The sequence below is a fragment of the Centrocercus urophasianus genome, unplaced genomic scaffold (assembly GCF_019232065.1).
Source record: "Centrocercus urophasianus isolate 14NV4802_14NV808 unplaced genomic scaffold, USGS_Curo_1.0 seq_42, whole genome shotgun sequence".
Taxonomy (NCBI): Eukaryota; Metazoa; Chordata; class Aves; order Galliformes; family Phasianidae; genus Centrocercus; species Centrocercus urophasianus.
This window is the reverse complement of record NW_024885000.1, coordinates 2,527,978-2,551,454: the sequence shown is the minus strand read 5'-3', so window position 1 is coordinate 2,551,454 and position 23,477 is coordinate 2,527,978. Positions and strand designations below refer to the sequence as shown.

The 23,477-nt window shown below is 52.0% G+C and overlaps 1 protein-coding gene across 1 annotated transcript in view; it reads right to left on the bottom strand.

Moving 5' to 3' along the window:
- The window catches only part of PLXNA2 (plexin A2), a 99,083-nt gene extending 77,041 nt beyond the window's left edge, over positions 1 to 22,042 (bottom strand). The window contains exons 1-3 of the mRNA XM_042833739.1: positions 22,027 to 22,042; positions 12,470 to 13,706; positions 11,367 to 11,549 (exon numbers count right to left, since the gene is read on the bottom strand). Of these exons, the coding sequence (XP_042689673.1) occupies positions 11,367 to 11,549; positions 12,470 to 13,660 (1,374 nt within the window). The 5' untranslated portion in view covers positions 13,661 to 13,706; positions 22,027 to 22,042. The remainder of the gene's footprint in view (positions 1 to 11,366; positions 11,550 to 12,469; positions 13,707 to 22,026) is intronic.
- Positions 22,043 to 23,477: the final 1,435 nt, after the last annotated feature.

Genomic DNA, 23,477 nt, shown 5'->3' with positions numbered 1-23,477 from the left:
ACACAGGGAGGATGCTGGCAGCGATGTGCAAAGAGCCGAGCATCCTTCTGGGCCACGACATGCAGATCCACCGAGAGGAGATAAACTGAAGGCAGCCGAGGGGTAGGCTGATATTTAGTCAAAGTGCATCAAAATCAGCAGAAGGGCTTATTTCAGGACTGATGGGAAATAGACCTTGTGCTTGTAAAGGATTAATGCATACAAACAGCCAGAGAGCTGCCCAGCCCCTTGGTGACTGGAAGAGCTTCCCTGAGAAGGGACTGAGATCCTGAGAGGGGAAACCCAGGGGACACCCATAAGGAGCTGCCACCATCAATGCACATCAGGAGAGAAACCACAGCCTGTGGGCTCTTGGCCACGCCAGCTCATGCTGCATTCATCCCCAGCCAGGTCACGAGCTCAGCACTGGCCATGGCCCAAACGATGCCAATAAAAACACCGACAGATGAACAGGCACAGAGCAGCTGCTTGGGAAGCTTGGGGTGAAGGCGGGTGGGGAGGGAGGAATTAAATTAATCCCTTCATTATCAACCCGACCCCTGGAAAAATCTGAAGGAATGGCTGTGAAGGTTCACGGCGGAGCACTGAAGGCAGGAGATCAGCTAACACAGCATCTGCCAGCCCAGACGGGCTCGGCTTTAATCCCCCTCTCCAGCTGGGACGTGGCCACTGGGAGCCAGCACGGCACTGGGAGCTGTGCTGAGCTGGGCTGTGTCGTGTTGTGAAGTGCTGAGCTGAGCTGAGCTGGTGCACAGCACTGCCAATCCCACCCGAGAATCACACAACAGTCTGAGTTGGAAGGAACCTTTAAAGGCCATCTGGTCCCACTCTCTGCAGTAAGCAGGGACACATACAGCTCAATCAGGTGCTCAGAGCCCCATCCAGCATGGAGCATCTGCAGGGATGGGGCACCACCGCCTCTCTGTGCCAAAGCCCCACTATCCTTACTGTAACAAACTGTTTTCTTATATCCAGTCTAAATCTCCCCTGTCCAATCTAAAACCCCCGCCATGTCCTTTTTTAAACCAGACGTGGCACAATACTGGGTGAAGGAACGTGGTTAATGTGCATGGTGAAGATGGGTTGATGGCTGGACTCGATGCTCTTCTTTAACCTTACTGATTCCTGATCCCATTCCTGCCACCAATGAGTACTTGGGTGGGCTGGAGGACAAAAAAGGGGAAGGGGGAAAGGAAAAAATCCCACTCTGGTTTATATCTCAAAGGGATTTAAGTATGAAGGAGAATGGCCAAGGGAGATCCCTGCACACCTGGGGGCAGGATTAGCAGCGGCCGCTGTGCCATGCCATGCCCAGTGCTGAAAGCAGATTTATCTGTGAGAGAATGAAGGCAAAAGGCTCCCAGAAGGGACAAGTTCCAAACCCAGTTCCTAGGCTCCTCCAGGTCTCTTCTAATCCCCCTCAAAACCATCAGCATCGTGGGGTGGAAGGGGGAGCAGAGCCAAGTGGCCCTGGGCACAAGGAGAGGCTATGGGCTGGGAGGTGTCAGAGGGCTGCAGAGGGGTGGGAAGGGCACAGTGGGAGCAGTGTGGATGCCTGAAGATTGCTGGTGGCATCACACAGCTGAAGGCCATCAGATAAGGTAACAGCAGGACTGGGGGCACGGTGGATGCCTGAACACACAGGGAATGAGACCAAAACCCCGAGTCTCATTTTTCACAGGGCACTGAGCAGCCATTAGACATTAATGACTTTTGGCACCCGGTGCCCTGGGTCAGATTCCAATCGATGACCCCAAGTGAAGGGTTCTGCCTTCCCCATCAGCACCCCTGGAGAATCCTGCACTGTACTGAGGGACTTTCCCTGGGCACAGGGTGACCCCACCAACATGCATCACAGAGAGGAAGCTGCTTCCCCGGGAGGAATCAAAGCCTCATTGACACGTGAATTATGAATGAAACCTTAAGCTTTTAAACTTTTAACCTGTGCATTTCTAAGAAAGTCTTAATTTAGCCAGAGATGCGGGAGGGATGAACAATGGTGCAGTGGAAGGTAGCAGGCTTTTAAAACACGCCCTGGGTGAAGATGAATATTTCATGCAGTGAGCCATTCCCAAAGGAAAAATGAAATCCTGACCCCACTGCCCAAAGCTATGGGGCTGTTACAAGACCTGGCCTCTGCCTGGGCTGCTGTGCTTCTCAAACCTCGTACCAGAGCCCAACGATTTAAATCCTCTCCAGCTTTCTCTCTGCTGGAAATCACCCAAAAACTGCCTCACTGACCAGGGCTGAATGGGATTTTGTTTATTTTCAGGACAACTGTGGGCACGCAGCAGAGCTGGCACAGGGCTGGGAGCTGAGCACAGCCGGGAGCAGAGCACACAGAGAGCAGAGCTGCTGCTGCCCTGCAGCCACCCAAAGCACCAGGGGAGAAGAACTGGGCAGAAGGACTGCAAAACCCCCCTTGAGAACAGAGAGGGGAGGCTCTTATAAGGCAATACATAGCAGGAAAATCACCTTTAGAAAACTATCCCTATGTGGCACGATGTTCCTCCATCAGCAAATCCAAGCTGGCACTGTTATACGGGCACAGGTACATTTGGATTTGAAGCCTTTCACACATCAGAGCATCACTGCCAGACTCATCAGTGCTCAAAACTTCCCTTACATTTTAAGTGTTTGGAGCTTAAAACAACCACACACAGTCCAGTTGCACAACAGAATGCAGCCTGGGCTGGGGGGAGCAATGGGGGTAATGGGGACTCTGCCTGGCTGAGCCAGAAGTGCTCCCCTCCTGCGGAGGAGGGAACAAAATCCATCAGTCAGCCCCAAATGATAAATAAAAGAGATGAAAGTTGGTGTGAAACTAAACAAAGCCCCAGGTGGCCCCCTGCCTGGGGCACTTCTGCTAATTTTAGCATCCCTGCTCCTCCCCGGGCTGTTTGGTTCCATGACTGCTGGGTTTGGAGCATTTACTTTGCTGCGAGTGCCCAAAATGCTGAGCAAAGGGATGAAGTGAGGCCCGAAAAGCCCAGCCAGGTGCCCTGCAGGGTCTCAGGGCTGAGCCATGAACCCCAACTCCCAGGGCAGCAGCAGCAGAGGCCAGGGGGGAGCGCTTTGCATTTATTCCATGGGAGAAAAAAAGCAGCAGCCTCACAGAAGCATCCTATACAGCAGAATGTATTTAAATACCTAATGAAGGAATAAATCTGCGAGAGGCAGACATTTACTGCATCCTCCCTTCACACAGAGTCTTTGTGCGGGTGCAGGGCCACGGCTGCACCTGTGCTGCTGGATGATGGATGTGACCACATCCCATTGCGGGGGCTCTACCTGTCAGGGAGATATTGAGCACTCCCAGGCTGCACATCCATCCCAGCAGCATCCTGCTTACCAACACAGTGCAGCTCCCAGGGCTCTGCAGGGGTAGAGTGCAATGCGTGGAGATGTGGGACTGCAGGCGGTGTGTTTGTGCTGGGATGAGCTGGGATGATGGTGAGGCTGAGCTGTGCAAAGCAAGGGTGGGTGTGCAGAGTGCTGGGTGGGCACTGTGCAGAGCTGCAGAGTTTCGTGGCGCAGCAGCAAAGGCTGCTCATAACATGAACTCAGGGGTTTACCAGAGGGAATAGCAAAAAGAAATTAAAAGCTGCAATGCTTTCCCTACAGGGCAGGCAGGGAGCAGCCAACATTTTCCCTGACTCCCTTCCATCTCTGCCTTGTGTTAAACCTTTCAGCACCAGATAACAGCATTCGGTCCTGCTGCCATGGGGGATGGCCAGAGATGCTCTGCAGGGCTCAGCCAGCCTGGATGGTACAGAACACTACAGCCCATCAGAGCTTGCTGCCAGAGCAGATGTGGAGCAGGAGCTGCCATCAAGCTGCTCTATGAACATCCACAAGCATCACACTGTACCTGGCTCTATCAGAGCTATTGCTCCACACCAGCACAATCTGCAGTGGTTTTGCCCCATCCCTGCAGTCAATAAAAGTCAGTGTAAGGTGCTGGGGATGAGATACAGGAGCTCAGCTGCCAGATTCACATTTTGCATTTGAGGAAACTAAGCATTCCAGCAAGCATGCAAAGCAGGCTCTGTGATGGAGCAGCAGCAAAGCAGCACAGCGTGTGCACTCAGCCCATCCCCATCCATCATTTGGTTTCAGTTTTACCTCCCCACCCCCAAAAGCATCCAACCTCCCCCCGTCCTCTGCCTGCCCTCCTCCCCCCAATACCAAAGGTCAGCAGTGCTGATATTCAGGGGTCAGCAGGAAGAAACGCAGCGGGGTCAGGGGGGAGGGAAGCAGCAGGCTGGAATTTCACTTCTCCCCAATCATTTGCTTCCATGAAGCAGCAGCCAGAGCCCCTCAAAATGCAGGGCAGTGGGGCTAGACCCTTCTCACAAGCTGGGGGGTCTTTGGGACGATCAGATACCAGGTGCAAGGTTCTAACTGGGAGGCTGCAGTGCTGCATCCTATGATGGCTAAGCATCAAAGAAAAATACACTGAATCCACAGGAAAGCCATCATTCAGACTGAAATTTGGACTGATGAGGAATTTCGGTGCTGTGTTCCAGCTCTATTTGGGTGCCCCAGTTCAGCCCCATTCTGAGGGAAGGCACAGACTGCAGGGGCTGAGCAGCACAGCTGTGATGGGGGAATATGCTGTGGAGAGCAAAACACACTGTTTTCATGTAAATGTCCCTAGTAATAAAAGTGAACGAAGAAAACCATGCATCCAAACAAGAAATAGCACATTTGTGCTAGAGAAGCAGAAATGCTTCTAAAAAGAGCGCTTTATCGATGCGTTCCAGCAGGCATTGGCTGTGCTTTAATGCTCCTCAAGGAACAGCACATGGCTCTGCAGGGCTCAGGCTGTGCCTCTGATCAGAGGTTCCCATTCAGCAAAGCAGCCCATCATCCCCTTCACGCTCCACAGCCCTACCTGTCCCTCAGCCTGCATCTTCCAGATTCTTCCCATTACTTATTTCACAGTGCCATGACCAAATTCCCAGTGCTGAAGGCCAGGCTGGGATGAGCCATGAGCACCTTCACCCACCGCTCATGCTTTGCAGGATGCTCGGGCTGCAAAGCACAAGGCCTGCAGGCAGGTTTATGAGATTAAAACCCAGCACACGATAAATAATTTAGCAGCATACCACAAAAAAAAAAAAAAAAAAAAAAGGAAATAAAAAAAAAAGAAACCACCCAAAAAACCCACACTGTATAATAAGTAGGCTGTACCATGCTCACGTTCATTTCAAACACACATCGCTTCCATCTGCACATATCTGTGAGATGTAAAGACGTGGAACCAACAGGGAAGGAGCAACCAGGAGGAGGTGTGGGTCCAGGAGAAGCCATTTCCAATCACTGCTGCTGGTTGCACTTTGAAGACCTGAGGCACACAGGCACCTGCTTTTCTCCTGAGGAGAAGGAAGGGAGGTGGGCAGAGCATGCATCACTGCAGGCATAATGGGCTCCTGCTAATGTAGGGACCGGCTGCATCCCAGCCACACCTGCCTGGCACTCCCATAAATATCAGCAGATGTCCCAGTGATGGATTTGCCTTTGCAAACTACGCTGTATTTTACACCCTCGCTATCACTGCCATTGCCCTGGGCAGCAGCAAGCAGTGGGAGCAGCACTGGGTGGTGAAGCTGATGGTGCGGATGAAGAACACAGGGAGGGAGGGCAGTGTGGGGGACAGCCCCAAAGCACAGCGCTCTGCGTGCACTTTCCCTTCCCCTCTGAACGTTTGTGTTTTCCATTTTTGCTCTTTTTGCCTCGAGGAGGCATTTATAGAAGCAACGCAGCGTGGTCACCTCGCAGCATTTCCTGCCACATGGGGATTTAAGATGCTACAAATGGACCCAAACGTGCACTGTTTGACCTCAGTGAGGGTCTTAAAAGCCTGCAGTGCAACACGTACCCCAAGGAGAGCACAACGTTCTCACTCACAGATGGAGAGGCAGGAGCCAAGAACGTGTCCAGAGCACAGCAACCTCTTCAAGTTCACACCCACAGGGAAGCAGGGAGTAGGCAGCAAAACCACTGTGAATTCACAGAGCAGTTTGGCCTTTCCTGATGTTTTACACACACACACAAAAAAAAAAAGAAACAACAAAAAAAAAGCATTACTGAACCACGCGAAAATGCTGCTCTGCCTCCAGCATGAACTGGAGGAGGAATAACTTCTGCCTCACTTCATCCTCATAAAGGATATCATGCCTCCTCCTATGCAAGGTGTGGGGATTAATTATCTTCTAAATACGTTCAAGATAAAAAAAAAAACCACGAGTGCACAAGTGGGAGAGCTTTGTGGTATATGTGTCCCAAAGTGCAAGGATGGATGCTCAGGGCCATTGCTGAGGGCTGGGACTAAACCCCTGAGGTGCAGAACCCCCCCCACAGAACCCCCCCAAGCTCTCTGCTCCTGTGGCCCCACTCCATTTGGAGACGAATCAAATGCCATTGTTGCACTCTGCATTTCAAGCTGATTTTTCAAGGTGCCCAAGCCTGGAAAGAAGCATTCTCATCTCCACCTCGTGAGCCAAGGAACGGATTAAAGCTGCCTCTGAGCCCACCTGGCTCCATTTCACATAGCAGCTCCTGAACACCTGCCCCTCAGCTCTCCAGCAGCTCTAAAACACATCCAAAATTCTCCTTTCTTTCATTTCCCTCTGCTAGGCAACAGATAACAGAACTGGAGGAGAGATGCTGGGAGAAGAGGAGCCAATTTCGTGCCTCCAAGAGGCAGCAAGGATGTTCCAGAGCTGCTCCATCCCCTGCAGGGACACGGGGTGATACTGAGCATCTGCTGCCACTGCTGCTGTGGGGTCTGTGGGCTGGAACAGCCCCACGGCCTCTGGGCTCCTCTGCACACTGCTGCAACTGTTTGTCCTGAAGTGCTCCAAAATACACGTAGGAGCGATAATTAAGGGTATATTGAAGGATGAGATAAGCATCTGTAGAATGAAGTCAGATAAGGACAGGTTCAGACATGTGCTTCGTTGGGAAAGATCTGTTTTATAGCCACAAATGGAAGAAATTAAATCAGCCAAGCTGAATAAAACCCTCACACGCCAAAACACCACAATGCACTCAGAAGTTTGCTCCCCCTTGCTCCAACAGTGCCCTGCAAGGCTCTGCCTTGCTGAGCACTGGGCAGCCAGCAATGTGCACATTTGTGCATGCAGCAAGGAAACGACGAGTCACAGCATCACAGCTCGACATCTTCCTGCAGCACCTTTCCTCCAGACAGATCCCACTCAGCTCCTCGCAGGTCACCTTGCACGCTGCAAGCCGTGCATGAGAGCAATGCAATGGGGATGGGGTGCTCTGGGACTGCAGAACAGCAATTGACAGTTGTTTGTCACTGTCCCCTTCACCTCCAAACTCACCAAGCGCTCCATTCCTGAGTTCTTATGCAAAACTGCAAGGCTGCAAAGTGCAGAGCTTTGCTTTTGCGACCTCTGCATGCAGAGAGCAGCTCTCAGGCAGCTCCAGCTCAGTGCATCCCAAACCTTCCAGCTGTTCTTTGAAGCAGGTCAGTGCTGGGATAAAACCACCAGCATCACCGTGCTGCCTTTCCCCATGTGCACAGTCAGCCCGAGAGGCTCAGCAATGCTGCAGGGCTCTGCCTGGCGCAGGCACAGACGGCGCGATGGCAAAACAGCACTTGGACTGTGCACGGTCAGACATAGAAGAGACAGACATTTATTTATTCTTGATCACAAACAATGCCCTCCATTGACAAGCTGAATGAAGGGCACTTCACTGATTTATTAGATCTAATAAGAAGCACACCTCTCGGGATGAAAGACAAGATTGATTTGAGCGGAGAGCGGCGCTGGCAGCCCGGCCACTGTGCTGTGCCTGCTGCCACAGAGCCAAACAGCACTGGGGGAGAAAAATAAAGGGACAGATTTGCACAAGGGCAGCTAGAATAGAAACCAGGCTTGCAATAGCCCTTCAGCCTTGGAGAATGGAGGGTGACTATTCCTGCAAGCCCTGCTCCTTCCCGCTCTAAAAGAAAAACAGCAAACTCAAAAGTTCTGGAGCAACTCCAGCACGGTTCTCAGGAAACCCCTAAGTCTGCCCTTCCCATGTCTCTGCAGCCCTAAATGCAACAAGTGCAATTTCCACATCAGTCCCATCCTCCACCAGGCAGACCACATTAGCTGAGCTCCGTGGACGCCGTTTTCCATCAGGAAGAAGACAACTAGCACAGCAGTGCTTAGCTTGAGGCCCTATTAATAGCACTCCTAATTATATGGCTGCAAATTTAATTCATAGCAATGATTAGTGTCAAAATCAAAGGCATCACACATCAATATTGATGGAATTGTATGAAGCCCATAAACAGAACAAGCAAGCCGACACATCTCCCCCCAGCACTCAGTTGCTGTTAACTGTTGTGTTAATGTCTCCTCTAATTTTCCTCGATGAAAACTGCATTACTGAAGGAATTCACTAATCTGAGCAGTTATGTCTCGACATGATACCATTTACCCCAGTCAGGACGCTGAGACCTTGCAGGAGAACCAGACCTCCAGGCTGCAGAGAACAGAACCCCACGTACCCACCTTATCCGAAGGTCACAGCATTATCAGTACATTGGATTTTCACCACTTACAGACTACTGCTGCAGTCATTCGCAGCAATTCTCAATGTCACAGGGCTGCCATGGAGCAGGGCTGCTCTGTCACATCCCGTGTGCTGTGGGGACAGACGTGCAGGTGCAGCCCATGACAGCACCAAGCATCCCCTACCCAAGGTAGACAGCATGGCTGAGCCAGTGCTGCGTGAGAACGTCCCTCCTCCAGCACAGGGTTTCCATGCAGAATGGATCCATCCTTTTCCCTCAGGCAGCAGCAAAGGGCAGAGGGGTGCAAGCATCATTCCACGTGGTGTGAGCTGCTGACAGTCCACAGCTCGGATACAGCCCTGCTGGGGCTGGTTGGGCAGAGAGGGACTGCAGGGGGACAGCGAGACAAGGGGAAGGGACAGAGCTGGGAGTGAAGGGGCCCTGGGTTGCCAGGGACCTTCAGCATCCAGCTGCTTGGGAGGAATGGGCTGCAGCAGCCCATTAGAACGGCTGATGGGAAGGACATCAGTGAGATAAGAGGATATTTTCGGTAATGAACTCTCACAGGCAAAGCACAGGCAAATCTGAAAGATTTCAGAGCTGGCTCCCTGACTTCTTCCCTGCAGCTACATAAAAGCCTCTCCTTTGAAATCCCAGGCTGAGCCACCAGCTTGCTTCCAAAGTAAATCAACAACTGTGGGAGAGGGAATAAATGCAAGCAGCATTCAGTGTTCGGTGCGTGGGTAGACAGGCAGGAGAGGAGAGGAGGCATTTATCTGGGAATCTCTGGCACTTCCAGAGGTGCACATCTTTACTGTCCTCATTTCACATGTGGGGAAGGAAGAGACACAGAAACTTTCATAGCCCTCAGCACGCCGTGTGCTGGCTGAGTGATGCGTCAGCTCTGGGACTACGCTCAGCCCTGCAGACAACCAGGCAACTTCTCCGGATCTAAAACACCTCCACTGTGGCATTGTTCAAGGCAAAGCCACTTCCCACGTAAAGATAACCCCATATGCCAAAAAGGAATAGATTTACTACAAGTGCAGACAGGACCACGAGATACAGAACATCCCCAGCCCCACACAGCATAAAACAGGGCTCCAGCTCAGGATATAGCAGGGTCCCAACAGCTGGCACATGTGGAGAAGGGATCTTAAAACCAAAGGCTGACTGCAATGAATGCCTGCAGGGGACTCACTGGAGACCTGAGCTCATTTTTTTAATACCTGCTTACTACTGGCTCAAACCACAGGTAAAACTTGGATCACTCCTGCATCACTCCTCAGCTCCCCTCCTGTCCACAGGAGTAAAGTAGATGGGCATGAATAGACTAACTTGCATCAAAAGGTGGCTGTTTGAGTGGGGCTTCAGTGCAGACAACTACAAGGAATTAACTGTGCCAGAGAAAATGCTTCTTCTGTAATCCTACATAATTAATGCCACGCTAAAGTAAATGCTTGGTGTGCAGGCACAGGCTGGTCGCTTTAATTCCCTCTACATGAGGCAACTGCCCTGCTGCCCAAAACACCAAATGGACAGTAATGGACAACAACCACCCAGCAATAGCCAACAACCACCCCAAAATGGCCAACAATCACCCCAAAATGGCCAACAATCACCCCAAAATGGCCAACGACCACCCAACAGTGGCCAGCAACCCCCCCAACAATGGTTGGCAAACACCCAGCCATGGCAAGCAACCACTCAACAATGCTCAGCAAACACCCAACAACCAGAAACCACCCAATGGCCAACAAGACTTGCTGGAATCACAGCATCAGATGCATTATTTGAGATGTGATGAAGATTCTTTCTCCACCCACACCAGGATGAGCCCTGTGTTCCACATGGCACCAGGTTGGGCAGGGAAAGAGGGGCTCTGCTCATGCTCCCACACTCCAGACTTCCTCACTGCACTGAGAGACACCAGGGAGACTCCTAATTTACTGCTGCTCAGCACTTGTAAAGTGCTGAATGAATATTAATGAACTGATGTAATTAAAATGATGCAGACATTCAAGTGTAGTATCTGCCTGTCCTTGTATCTTCCTGGATAGATGAGGAAGAAATTCCCTGCTGTTTAAGGACACAAAAAATTAACAACCTGCTGTTGATTACATTTGTTAACCCTTTCCCTGGCTCAGAGAAGCAGGGACTGCATTTAGCAGGATCACCAAATGATGTCATTGACATCTTAGGTTCATTTGAAGGATCTCACACTCAGCAGGCTGGTGGTTGGACTCCAGAATCTTAGAGCCCACCCAGCAGCCCCCAGCTCCTGCTGCTGGGAGAGGAGAACAACATGGAGATTTTCTTAGCCCTAGGCAAGAGCCCCAGCTTTTGTGATGCAAAGGGTGAGGAATGTTATCTTCCAGGGATCCATCATCCAGCTGTCTTGGGGAGACAAGGAGAAGTAGGAAGGCTTTGCCCTGAGGCTTGGTTTCCAAAAGCAGCCAAGTTAACCCACTCCCTGACTCAACATTCTGCAACCCGAACCCAAAAGCCTCTTAAGCTCAGTCTACCACACCAACCACAGAAGGATTATGGTGAAACAAGTCAAACCTGCTGCAAGATTCCCATTAAACTTTCACAAATAAAAGAATATCTCTGAGACCTCTGACCGTGGTTCGCTGATGGTCACTTCAACTCTTTTGCCTCTAACCACATGAGCCCATTATTGCTCCAACTGTTTCTGCAGCAGCCCCACAGACACACCACGGTTCACTGAATGATGAAATGCAAAACCAAACAAAACCACAAGGTGCTCTAACACTGATGAGAAACGGATCCCGCCTCTCCAAAGCCACAGAAATTATCTTACCTTCTTCACTTTGCCATTTTTAGTCCCCACGAACACCACGCTGTAGCCATTGTAGATGTATGAAGCAACAGAAGTCATCCGGTCCCGGCTGGAGGTGAAGAGTGTCACACCATCCACTGGCACTGAGCCACCCAGGGGCTGGTTGATGTCGAGCCCACAGAAATTGTCATCGATTGGAACAGGCTGGAAAGAGGAGATTTTAAGAGATTCTCGTGAGTGAAGCACAAAGCAGGGGGCAACCTTGGGGTTCCTGCACAGGAGAGCTGAGGAGAGTGGGGATGTGGGGCTGGTGGGGACATGGAATCTGCGTGGATGTGAGGTCAGCAGGGGCTGAGCCAGGTGCGGACCCTGCATTTTATGGTGGTCTCTCCCATGCAGCAGAATGGTGCCATGGAGCTGCACCATCACGCTGACTGCAGTCCTCTTGCTAATTTTCCATAAGGGACATTCAGGAATTGCCAAACACTTAGACACAACTGTGAAGGGATGGCTCTCCCATGTGCAAGCAAGTGTTCTCGCTTTCCTTTTTTCATTTCATTTAACCCACGTTCATCTCCTCTCAGCAGCCAAACTTAATATGCTTGGCAAAAGAAGGCCCCAGGGATTCTCAAGTCAGCCCTAGAACAATCTGCATGTGAATCAAGATTAGAGAAATCATCTGAATAAAAACCACGAAAGATTCAACTGTCATTTGTATTTATCTCGTTAGTTTGCTGATATCAGCCTCTTGCTGCGGGAAAGGTGAGAGCCTGAGGTTGGGAACAGCAAACACTGCCAACAGAGAGCACACCTTCATCCTTATCCACCAGCCTCAGTGCAGTCCCTCCTTTCACTGCCATCATTGACTGTCTGATAACAACAGGGAAGAAAAGGACAATAGGAGGAAAAAGATTGCTACATCCATTCCCTATTTAGGGAAACTGAGGCAAAGATTCATAGAATCATAGAATCATAGAATCACCAAGGCTGGAAAAGACCTAAAAGATCATCCAGTCCAACCATTCACCTATTCCCAATAACTCCCAATAGATTGATCCTATTCTGCACCATAGGGCCACGCATTAAAACCAAAGGCTATGACAGCCAACTGCCTGCATCCTCACCGCTTTGGTGCACTGGACATCCTTCCCCAGCAGCCAGTTGAGCTCCAGGTTGCCCTCCCCCTGGTAGCAAGACTGCAGCCGGTCCTTGATCTGGGCATTGACAGCACGAATTGGGAAAACACAGAGCGCGGAGTCATCCGGCGGCTGATGGTACTGCTTCTGTCCCTTGGAGAAAATGGCAAAGAGGACATCCTCCTGGGCTGTGATATTGAGGGATTTGGCCAGCACATCCCCTGGCTTCGACAGGTAGGCTGCCTGCAGCAGGCGGTACTCCGTGTCCCCCCTGACGCAGCCGAAGGGCAGAGAGACGTAGGAGTGGAATTTGGGGTCATCTTTGCAGAGCCGGACGATGCGGGATGTGTAGAAGAGGTCACTGGCAGAGTTGGAGATGCCCTCCGGGGTCTCTGGTTGGACAGTCAAAAAATAGACGAAATTGCCACTGGCAAAGCCGTAGATGTAGAAGATATCAAAGTGCGAAATGAGGGCCAAGGTGTCCGAGGGGATTTTGATGAGGGACGAGACAAAGTCACTGTGGAGCTCATAATCCAACATCGCCGACGACTCTGGATCGCGGGGAAGCTTCCGGCTGGAGAGCGTGGGGAAATAATCCTGCTTCCCATCCACCGCTGTCCCAATGAAGAGCTTCCCATCCTCGCCCTCGGAGCGCACGATGACGCCATACATGGTGCCTGTCTTGTTGACACTGGACAGGTAATGCTCCTTCTTGTGCGAGGGCTCCACCAGGATGAACAGGTCGTCCAGGCGCAGCAGCTTGCACACTCCTTGGTACAGGCTGCCACAGGCCAGCAGCCGGTTCTCGGAGTAGTCAATGATCAGCAGCTTGTTGACGTTGTTGGTGAGGGTCAGCACCTCACTGCAGGGCTGCACGATGAGGGGAGGGTAGCAGGATTTGTTGTCCTCCTCGGGACCGGTTTTGTGAGCTACTAAAATGGTCAAGTTACCCGAAAGCTTGTAAACCCTATTGATGGCTCCGACGTAAACGGCCCCGGTGCTCTGGTGGACGGTCAGGTGGTTGAAAGTCCAATCCCGGTGCTCAGAACGGAAAGTGCTGAATGAGGTGCTGCTGGATGCACTCCAGGAAAGCGACGCCAGGAGGAGGCAGAGCAGAGATGCTGACCTGCCATCGCCATCGGAGCGCAGTGCCCAAGGGCAGGTCCTCCTCTGATCCATCCTGGGAACGGCCGACCTGTGCCCCAGTAACGTCCCTCACATGGTTCTGGGGAAGAGAAAAAACGCACAGAGCAAAGGATTAGACCCGGTGTGCCTGCAGATACCATTCAAATTACACTTTCTAATTACACAGTCCTTGAGATAAAGCGAGGACATCCTTAAGCCCAACAAGAATTAAGCAGGTCTCCTAACTTATTGGCAAACTGTTCAGGTTTGAGGTTGTGCCACTTGGTTCAGCCCCTGCGTGTTAATGCGTTCTATGTTTGGTTGTTATAATGGGCACCACTCTGCCACGGGAGGGGATAATCAGCTCCCAGCCAAGACAAAGCCTGCAGTTCCCATACAGCCATCAATCTGCAGGCTTGGCTAAAAGGATGCCTCCTGTAGGGAATGTTGTTGGAAGCGACAGAGGAAATAAGAGGTGTTTTCTACCTCTAGGCCCTGCATGATTTAATGTGTGAGCCTGAGGAAGAAGCCTCATGCAGGTAAAAGTGCACCAAGCACCCACCCCAAAGCCCCCATTACCTCTGCCCCAAACCAGCAGTGCCCATGTAGGTGGCACCAATGCCAGCATTGCTGCACGGGGTGCAGGACCTCAGTGCCACCATGGGTGTGCCTGGTGTGCCACCCTGCTCAAACCTCCAGACCTGCTGCTGACCCCATCTTGCACTTCACCTCAGCCCTGCTCATCACCACAGATGCGTCCAACAAATTGCGCTTAGAAAACTATCACAAAGTTTTCTTTAATTCCAAGAAGCTGCACTTCTTTCACGGTCCCAGGTTGGACAACCATGGGAACCATCCCAGTCAGTCCCATTGGCAGATGTTCTCCCCTATCCCATACCACCATGGGCTCATACCGCCCTGGGATGAGGAAGATGATGAGCCATTTTCCTCCATCACACGCAGGCCAGGCAGACAGCACCGTGTCCGTGCTGGCACCTCCTGGCACCAATCCTACAGGACAAGGGCTCCTCCTGGCCCCGTGCAGCTGTCAGAGCCCCCGCTTTGATTGATGCTGATCTCAGTTTTGGTATTTAAAATAATTCATGCTGCTGGAAACCTACACCGCGCTCATAAGCGGGTGTCAGCACGCAGCCACTCTTTAGGCTTGTTAACGCCTGGAGCTGGAGACGGGTGTTGTGAGAGGTGACAAAGGAGCTCTGTCCCTGGGCTGCACATCTCCGTGTCACTGACAAGACAGCGCAGGAGCACGATAATGGGTTTCTCATTCTGCTCAGGGATACGTTTCACCGTCTGCTGCTTCTGTTTTCCAGCTTCATTTCCACCTCTGGCGGGCAGCAGCTCCTCTCTGCCAGCTCAGAGAAGGCAGTGCTGTGATGCTCAGGGCAGTGGGTTCTAGGTTATGGGGTTCTGGGATGCACGGGGAGCTCAGCAAAGGGAATGCTGCCCAGAACCAGGAGATCCCACTGCAGAGCTCAGTGCACAACACAACTGCTTTTCTGCTGAGCTTGTTTTGTTTTTTTTTCTTGGAAGTGAGTTTAAAACATGGTTTTAAAAGCAATCTGAAGCTATTGGTAACACAAGGTAAATAAATAAATAAATAAATGAAAGAGAGAGTAAATTCAGGGCTACAACATAAACCCGAGCAGCTGAAAGGCCTCAATTAGGCTGAAAGGAGTTATCTGGTATTTAAATAATTATTAGATTGAAGGAATAATCACAGGTCTGAGCTGATTTTTTTCCCCCACTGTCATCCTAATGGAGGCCATAATATTATTATTCAAATGGCCACGGCTCCCATTGAGGGGGGAAGGAACCCGGCTCATTCCATCTCAGTGCAGCAGGGCTCCGCTTATTGCAGCTGTCACTCAACTGCAGCCCCACGCTTTGTCATTTGTGGCATTTTATGCACATGAAAAAGAAAAAAAAAAAAAGGGGGAAATTAAAGCACATACGAAAAAAGAAAAAAAGAGAGATTCTCTTACGGAAAATGAGGGCTCAAAGGAACGATTTTGGTGCTACGAGTGCAGCAGCTGCCCTCCTGCACGATGCTGCTAGCTGTTGGGGCACCAGCTGCCCCTATCTCTTCACATAGGCTCCATCTATCTCCTCCTTCCAGAGAAAAAAAGAGAGAAAGAAGTGGAGTTTGCCCACTTTGTGCCAAGTGAGAGCACACACGTCTGCTCTCAGCCCTCCTGGAGCCGACCAGGAATGTTCCTGGGAAACGTTTCCAACCATTGAAGCTGTTGCAGTGATTTATGTCCTGTGAAGACCCAATATTCAGGACATTTGGTGCAGCAGCCCCGTGCACTTTGAGCCCAGGCAGCACTCAATCATTTGTTTGCTTGACACCATCTGCAATGACTGAACAGTTTGATGTGAAGTAATTACATTTTCCTAACACAAAGCAGGGACGAGAGCTCCTAGTGCCTTTTGTTTGCTCATAAAAGGTTCTGACCCCACCAACACTAAAAGCAGGCTGTGCATCAGCAGACAGCTCAGCTCCGGAATGGCTGGGATAGGAGGGACAGCCCTGCTATCCACGGTGTCCCCTGTACGTCCCCTATATTTGCTATGAGACAGCAAAACAACAGGGCTGAAAGACACTGAGCTGCTCCTCCAGCACAACATGCAATGCTGGGCAGCAGCCCCAATGCTCACAGCCGCCCTGTAGGTGCAGGGAAAGAGTTAAGAGGGCAAAGCACAGCATTGTGCTTATTGCTTCCTCCAGCCCCTGGACAAGGAAGAGGAGGGGAAGAGCAAAGCTCAGCCACGAAAAGGCATTTCCCTGATAACAAACACGATTGCATGAATTATGCACCCAATTCGGTCATATTGTGCAGACGTGGGATCTTGTTTACACAGCGCATACCGGATGAGCCACCTCTTCCCCCCCCCCCCCACCTCACTTCTGAGTGAGCATCCTAGCACTGCTGGGGTGAGGAGAAGCAGAGTAAGACGGAGCTGAGCTGGCAGCATCCCTGGCTTCTCCCAGCCTCACTGCCTGGCCCCAAACGCGGTGCTCTGAGCATTCTGCTTCCCTCTCAGGCTGGGAATGGTGCTCCCGCACAAGAGGCACTCGTGTTCAATCAAAGGAAATGCTCTGCTATCAAAAGGGAGTCACCAAGCACAAACCACTGTAGTAAAGTGTGTGTAAGGAGCTGTGTTAGTAGCTTCGATCCCCCTATCTGTGTCTGTGTTCATGAACTGAGCAGAGATTGTTCAGCAGAGCAGAGCCGCTCTCCCCTGACAACAGTGACAAGCAAACACGGGCACAGCTATCTCCAACCACAGGGTAAGACCTTGCTTGCCTCCAGGATGAGAAGGAATGGCTTTAAGTTGTGCCAGGAGATGGTCAGGTTGGATATTAGGAAAAAATGATTCCCTGAAAGAGCGGTGATGCATTGACACAGACTGCCCTGGGAGTTGTGGGGTCACCCTGCAGGCACATGAGGACATGGCCAGTGGGCACCATGGGGTTGGGGTTGGAGTTGGAGATCTCAGAGCTCTTTCCAGTTCAAACTCTGTTTGATTATTCAGGGACTTTATTCCCAAAGAAAACAGAATTTAATGGAGGGTGACCTCAAGTGCAAGCAGATCAAATGCTTAAACGTTTTGCCCGAAGCGATACAGAAGGTGTCAGTGCCCACTGGTCCCCCAGGTGACCTCTGGCTGTGGTTTGTTCCATGGGAACACGAGGGGAGATCGCAGTGCGGTCACCGAGCTGCAGGAGGAAAGCAGGCAGCAGCATCTGCTGGCCTCCTTCCAAGTGCCCCACAGGCAAATGGAGAGCCCCAGCTTCGCATTTAATGGGTCCCCAGTCACTCCATTAAACAGAAATCCTGCAACAGAACTCCTCTGGCTGTGCCAAGGCAGCGTTTGTTATCCCCACACTCCCCCCAGGCAGCCAGATGTATTTACACAGTAGCCACGGTGCTGTTACCTAAGTAAACCAGGAAATGGGGCATTTGTCAAAAGGAGGCTCTTCGGTGCTGAATCCCCAGTTGCACAGCTATGGATTTCACTCAGACTGCAGCACTGCCATGACTGTGAGCATGGCACTGCCTGCACGCATCAGCCACGTCCCCACCAGAGGGTGGTTGATGCTCAGTGCCACTTCAGAATGGAATCACATTTTCAGGTTGTGAGCAATAAACAGCAAATCAGACCTAAGCAGCCCTGCCCAGGGCACTGGCCGTGGCTGCACCTTCCCTGTTGTCCTATTGCACCAGCAGGGCTCCATCAGATGGTCCCAAACTGGGCAGAGCCATTTGGGCACAGTGCAATTGAAGTCATGGGGGGGCTCAGTGCTGCACCTCCCTGCAGCCAGCAGTAAGAACCAGCATCCTAGAGCTGGAATTCACCATTGAACTGCAGGGAATTGTCATCCAGACACTGTTGTGATGTTTTGAGGATTTGGAACTATGGACAGCCCCGATGTTAGCAACCTGCAGCAGGCAGGTGGAGCTGGAAGGAGCCATCAGCACTGGAGAACCCTCCAGGGACCATCACATCCCTCTCAGAGTGCCTCAATGTGAGCACCTGACATGAGCAGCAATCAGCTGCTCCATCAGCACCGTTAGGGAACAGAGCTCACCTTGTGCAGCCCCTCTTTGTCCCTCCTGCATGCACCTCTGGGTGCTCCATGCGGTTTTGACAGTGCTTTAAGATGCCTTAAAAAACCCAGCAGCAGCTCAACCCTGTCCCACCATCGCTGGACATCAGCTCCCCCTCTGCACTCGAGTGTCACCCAGGATTGCAGTTCCTCCTGCTCTATTCTGCCCTGCTTTTCAATTTCAGCGCTCTGGCAGATCGCTGATTAATTCAAGCCTGTTTAATAACCCTTCTGTTTAGATGAAACAAGCTGTCTTGTTTTCTTTATTTGCAACGCTAACTCTTGTTTCTTCACTAAGGATCTTTCTGTCATTTATAAACTTCTGCCTCTCCAAGCAGCCTGACAGTAGGGATGGAGAAAGCATCTGCTGAAGTCTGTGTGTGACACTGACCAGCAGTCACAGCACAGGGGCTGCACACCATGGTCTGAAGGCAGAGCTGTCCTGCACACCCTGCACTTGCCAGCAGGGCTGGGTCAGACCCATAGCACCCAGCTCCCCACCATTTGGAGGCTCTCAGCTGTCTCCCACCTCTTGCATTTCAAAGCTGCACTTGTCTGCAGAGCAACTGAGTCATTTCCTTCCCAAATCCAACCTATCAGACCACATCCAGCCAGGCCCGGAAAACAATAAATCCTTCAGGGACTTTTCAGGCCATATTTCACAGGAATGCAGTGAGAGCTCCTGGCACAGCCCTGAGTTCAGCTGTCACCCACAGCCCCATCCCAAAGCACTGCCTGGGAGCTGCCTCCATCCCACACACAGGAGGGGGAGAAGCTGCAGTGGATGTGGGAATGCAGGAAGGCTGCAGGAGCAAAGCAGCACCAGCACGGGCTGCAGGAACATTTTTAGTTGGTTCTGTTCATATGTATCTGCTTCACAATCACAGATAGACCTTCCAGACCCTGTCAAACACTTCATCAGGATCACCGAGGGCAAAACCATGGCATAAATCAGTGATTTCTCAGAGGGTGGTGAGGCGCTGGAACAGGTTGCCCAAGGAGGCTGTGGATGCCCCATCCCTGCAGGCATTCAAGGCCAGGCTGGATGTGGCTCTGGGCAGCCTGGGCTGCTGGCTGGTGACCTGCACACAGCAAGGGGTTGAAATGAGATGGTCATTGTGGCCCTTTTCAACCCAGGCCAATCTATGATTCCATGATTTCAGCTCTATAGGGCCTACAAGCTGCAACTTCCACTGACACAACGGGGATGAGATGCCTTGTCAAAAGAACTCTGTACCTGAAGCAGTTTCCATGCAGCTCTGAGGAACACTGGTGCACTCTGCAGCAGCAATCTGTTCTGCTTCCATCCCCATTTCTAAGAGCAGAAGCAAAACCCAATTGACTCATGGAAAGATGTATAGTGCTGTTAATCAAATGCACCCAAACACGGCAGAAGAACAAAGTGACACAGAAATTAATATTATATCCTCTTCAGAAACAAGATGGCTCGCACAGATAATCTGGCAAAGAGTGGTGTTTGTAATGAAAATTTGGAGAGGATGCAAAAGGAATCGTTAGGGACAAACAAATGGGTCAGTGTTTTGCTTTTCCTCATGTTAAAATTTGCACCTGGGATGAAGGTGCGACGCCTCAGCAGTGCCTCAGGTACCAAACATCTCTGCTGACCAACCCGACAGGCCACACATTTGGGTTTCTTGGTGCAGACTGCCAAAACAGAGCCCGTATCAGGGCTGGGACTGACACACGCTCACTTCCTCTGTGTCTGCAGGGATGGGAACAGTTAAAGCCACACTGCTGGATCTGGGCTCAGCACTGAAGGACTCCAGCTGCACAGCAGCCTCGTCCACCACTTCTCCCCCCATCCCAGCACCCGGGCAAGGTTTGTTTTTCCAGACAAGTTATACAACTCCCTTGGAAGTCCTTGAAAGAGCCTCAGCTTTTGTTTTTCTCTCTCTCAGTTTGTTCTAGCACTTCCAGCTCAGCCCTACAAGCCGCGGCCGCCTCCAAGTCAGAGCATTTATTTGGTGGAGCTGATGGAACAGCTTTGCCCCTGTCACACAATTTATGCCTTGAAAAGCCAAGTTATGCCAGCACTTGCTCAGCACTGCATTATGCACCAGCAACAAGCACGGGGCTCAGCCCCTCTCCTCCAGCACGCCCAAGTGCTTCCCCGTGCCCCGTGGTTGCTATGAGATCCTAGGGACTGTCTGAACCTGCTGTGACCAAACACAGCTCTGCTCTGTGGGATCCCCCGTGCAGGGCCAGCATAGCACTGCGAGGGCTCAGCATGGCTGCAATTAACTCCTCGCTAACTGCAGACAGAACTTCAGCCTGGAGAGGGGCAGCCTGCAAACCGCTGCCCCAGCTCAGCCAAACAGACAGGACACAACAGCTCAGCCTGCGAGGAAACCTACAGCCACGCTCCTTTCCTTCCCTGCCCCACTTCCATTAAAAATCAAAAGGAAATACACCGTTTTTTGTTGTTTTCTTTAACTAACATTACAGGCTGTGGCATAAAGCAGCGAAGGCAGGAAACACGGCCACGGGGGCAGAGTTTCATCCTCTCCTCCTGTTGCTGTGACTTTTTGGGTGGTTGGCGAATGAATGAGCAAAGCAGACAGCCGGCATGTTTTATGGAGTTGAACTGTAACATCCCTGTTCGGCAGCCAACGGACCATTTTCCTGCTCTGACACCAATAAATCTGTGCAGCCACGGGGAACAAAGCCCTTAACATGAGCTGCCTGCACGTGAGCTCTCCGGCCACCTAGGCAAACACCAGAGTGCTGTGGTCTGTCACATCCCAGAGTGGGAAATCACCCTTTTCAACAGCACAAAGGGCAAGTTTTAATGCTGCCACCAATGCACACAGCCCCACAGTGTCACCTGCTCAGTGTCAGCCAGTTCCAGAGCTGCAGAGCCCCAGCATAGCATCCCCAGATTACCAGGGTACAGGCAAGGCAAAGCCTGAGAGCGCAGCAAGCAAGAAGCAAACAGAACACGAAGCCTGCCGTATTACAATGAATCTGGAGCTGACACTCGAGGCTGAAACCTCAAAATGCACTTTGTGGAAGCTTATTTCAAGATGAATAGAGCAAAGCACTGAACAACCCGTGCACACTGCCAAGTTTCTGCTCTCCCCCTGTTGAGTGCCGGTTCCGCAGGACTCAGCGATGCTGACCCACAACCCCCCTCCCAACCTATCCAAGGGATTTCTGAGTGCTCTCTTATTGAGGACACACTACAGAGGAAGCTCCTGGTAAATGTTCCCAGACAGTGAATCTGTTCCCAGCTCCTGGCTGGAAGCATGAGGTGCTGCCGTGCTGACTCAGGGCTGCCACATCCCGCTGCCTTCCTGCCCAGCCCGCATGGAGCCGGGGGGGTTCCTGTTTTCCCCATTCAGTGCCCTGAGATGCAGCACAGGGTGCTCACAGCCCACCCTCGTGTGAGTTAAAGCTTCTGTTTTTCTAATGCTGTCTGCAGCCAGCCGGGAGCTGAAAGCAAAATACGCTGTTTCCTTTCACCTTCCTGATAGGTGCAGGGAACAGCCTCTCCATGGACTGCAACCCACTGCTTCATTGGGAGATAATGAGGAGCTAACAAATTCCCTCTCCCAATGGAGGAAACCTTGTCTGTGAACCCTAAGGGCTTCTCTATGGCTGGTGCAGACCATGGGAGCACCCACCCCTGATCACTGCCAGGTGCCATCCCAGCTTCTATGCCACACTGGCTCTGTGTAGTGCTTTCCAATTTGAGGTTTTGCAGCTGTCCTGTGCCCAGCACAACAACCCCACAAAGCCACCCTCCCACAGCCCCAGCCCCACTCACCTCACTCCAGGGGGTGGGAAGGGAGTTGGATGGGGGGCTGCCCTCCCTGCCAGCTCTGCCCCAGTGCTGAGCCCTCGCACAGCCGCGGCTCCGTGGCTGAGCACAGGGAAAGCAGCAGCGGGAGGTGAAAGGTCAGGGCAATATTTATTCAGACGTCACCTTTCACTTTTATGGAGTGGGGAAGTTGCGCCAGAGCAGGAAAAGGGCTGCAAGGAACAGTCCCACCTGGGAAGCTGCTGTAGCAATGAGCACTGTGGTTCTGGAGAGGAGCCCGCAGCAGAGCACTGGGCCCCCAAAATGTGCTTGGGGTTGTTCAACCCTCCCTGTCTTAGAAGGCTGAGACCCTCTCCATGTGCCCCATGCTTTATAACAGCCCTGGCCATCCAGGAGCCCATCACACCAACAGGGATTTTAAGGACAGGAGATCAGGCACACAATGCAGGGAACTACAATAGAAATGCATGGACTGAGTGACTAAATGCCTCCATCAGAGCCCTGCTCCTTGGAAGCACTGCTCCTCTGCCATGCAAAGGAAAGGCACTGAGCACAGTCACACCTGGAGCTGTCAGTGCAACTGCATACAGGGCCTGGTGGGCTGGGAGCAGCAGCTGCTGTGGGCACAGCACAGGGCCCAGTTTGTGGGGCTGCCCATGCTGTCACACCACCCTCTCAGATAATCTGAGCTTTTCTTTTATAATGCGACTGATGCCTTTTATCTCCCGCTCTGAATGCAATTTTAGCCCAGGCAAAGCAGGATTAAACTTTCAGAATACGATACATCTATCAGCACCTCCCAGTACAACTTCACCCAAGCAGAACCAGAAATCTCGGCCAGAAACAGGAGATGGAATCTGTCAGACAGCAGGAGGGTCACCTCACCAAACCACATCCCTCAGTGCCACATCACCACAGCTCCTAAACACCTCCAGAGACGGCGTCTCCACCACCTCCCTGGGCGACCTACTGCAACGCATCTCCACTTTTTCTAAGAAGAAATCTACCCCAATTCCTCATTCCATGCAGAGATTCTTCCTGGAGCACCGGACCGGCAACCCCGGCGGTGCGGCCGCCACGGCGGAGCGCAGCTGCGTCCCGACTGCGCGTCCCCGCTCTGATCCTCGCATAGAGCATCCTCCGGAGGGTCCCCTCTAGCGGGTCGAGGCGGTACTTCGGGTCGAGGCGGTACTTCGGGTCGAGGCGGTACTTCGGGTCGAGGCGGTACTTCGGTCCGCAGCCCCTCCGCCGTCGAGGACGAAACGGTGCGCACCCGGCAGCCGCTCCCCGTTTCCCTCCCCGAGGCTCCACGCTGTGAGATCGCACACCGGGTGCTCCCCCCGGTGACGAATGCTCACATGCAGAGGGTGGTGGGCGCACAGCCCCACAGGAACACGGCAGCACGCTGCTCCCTGCCCGGCCTTCTCCTTTTGGAGTGGTGGCAGCCCCCCCTCCCC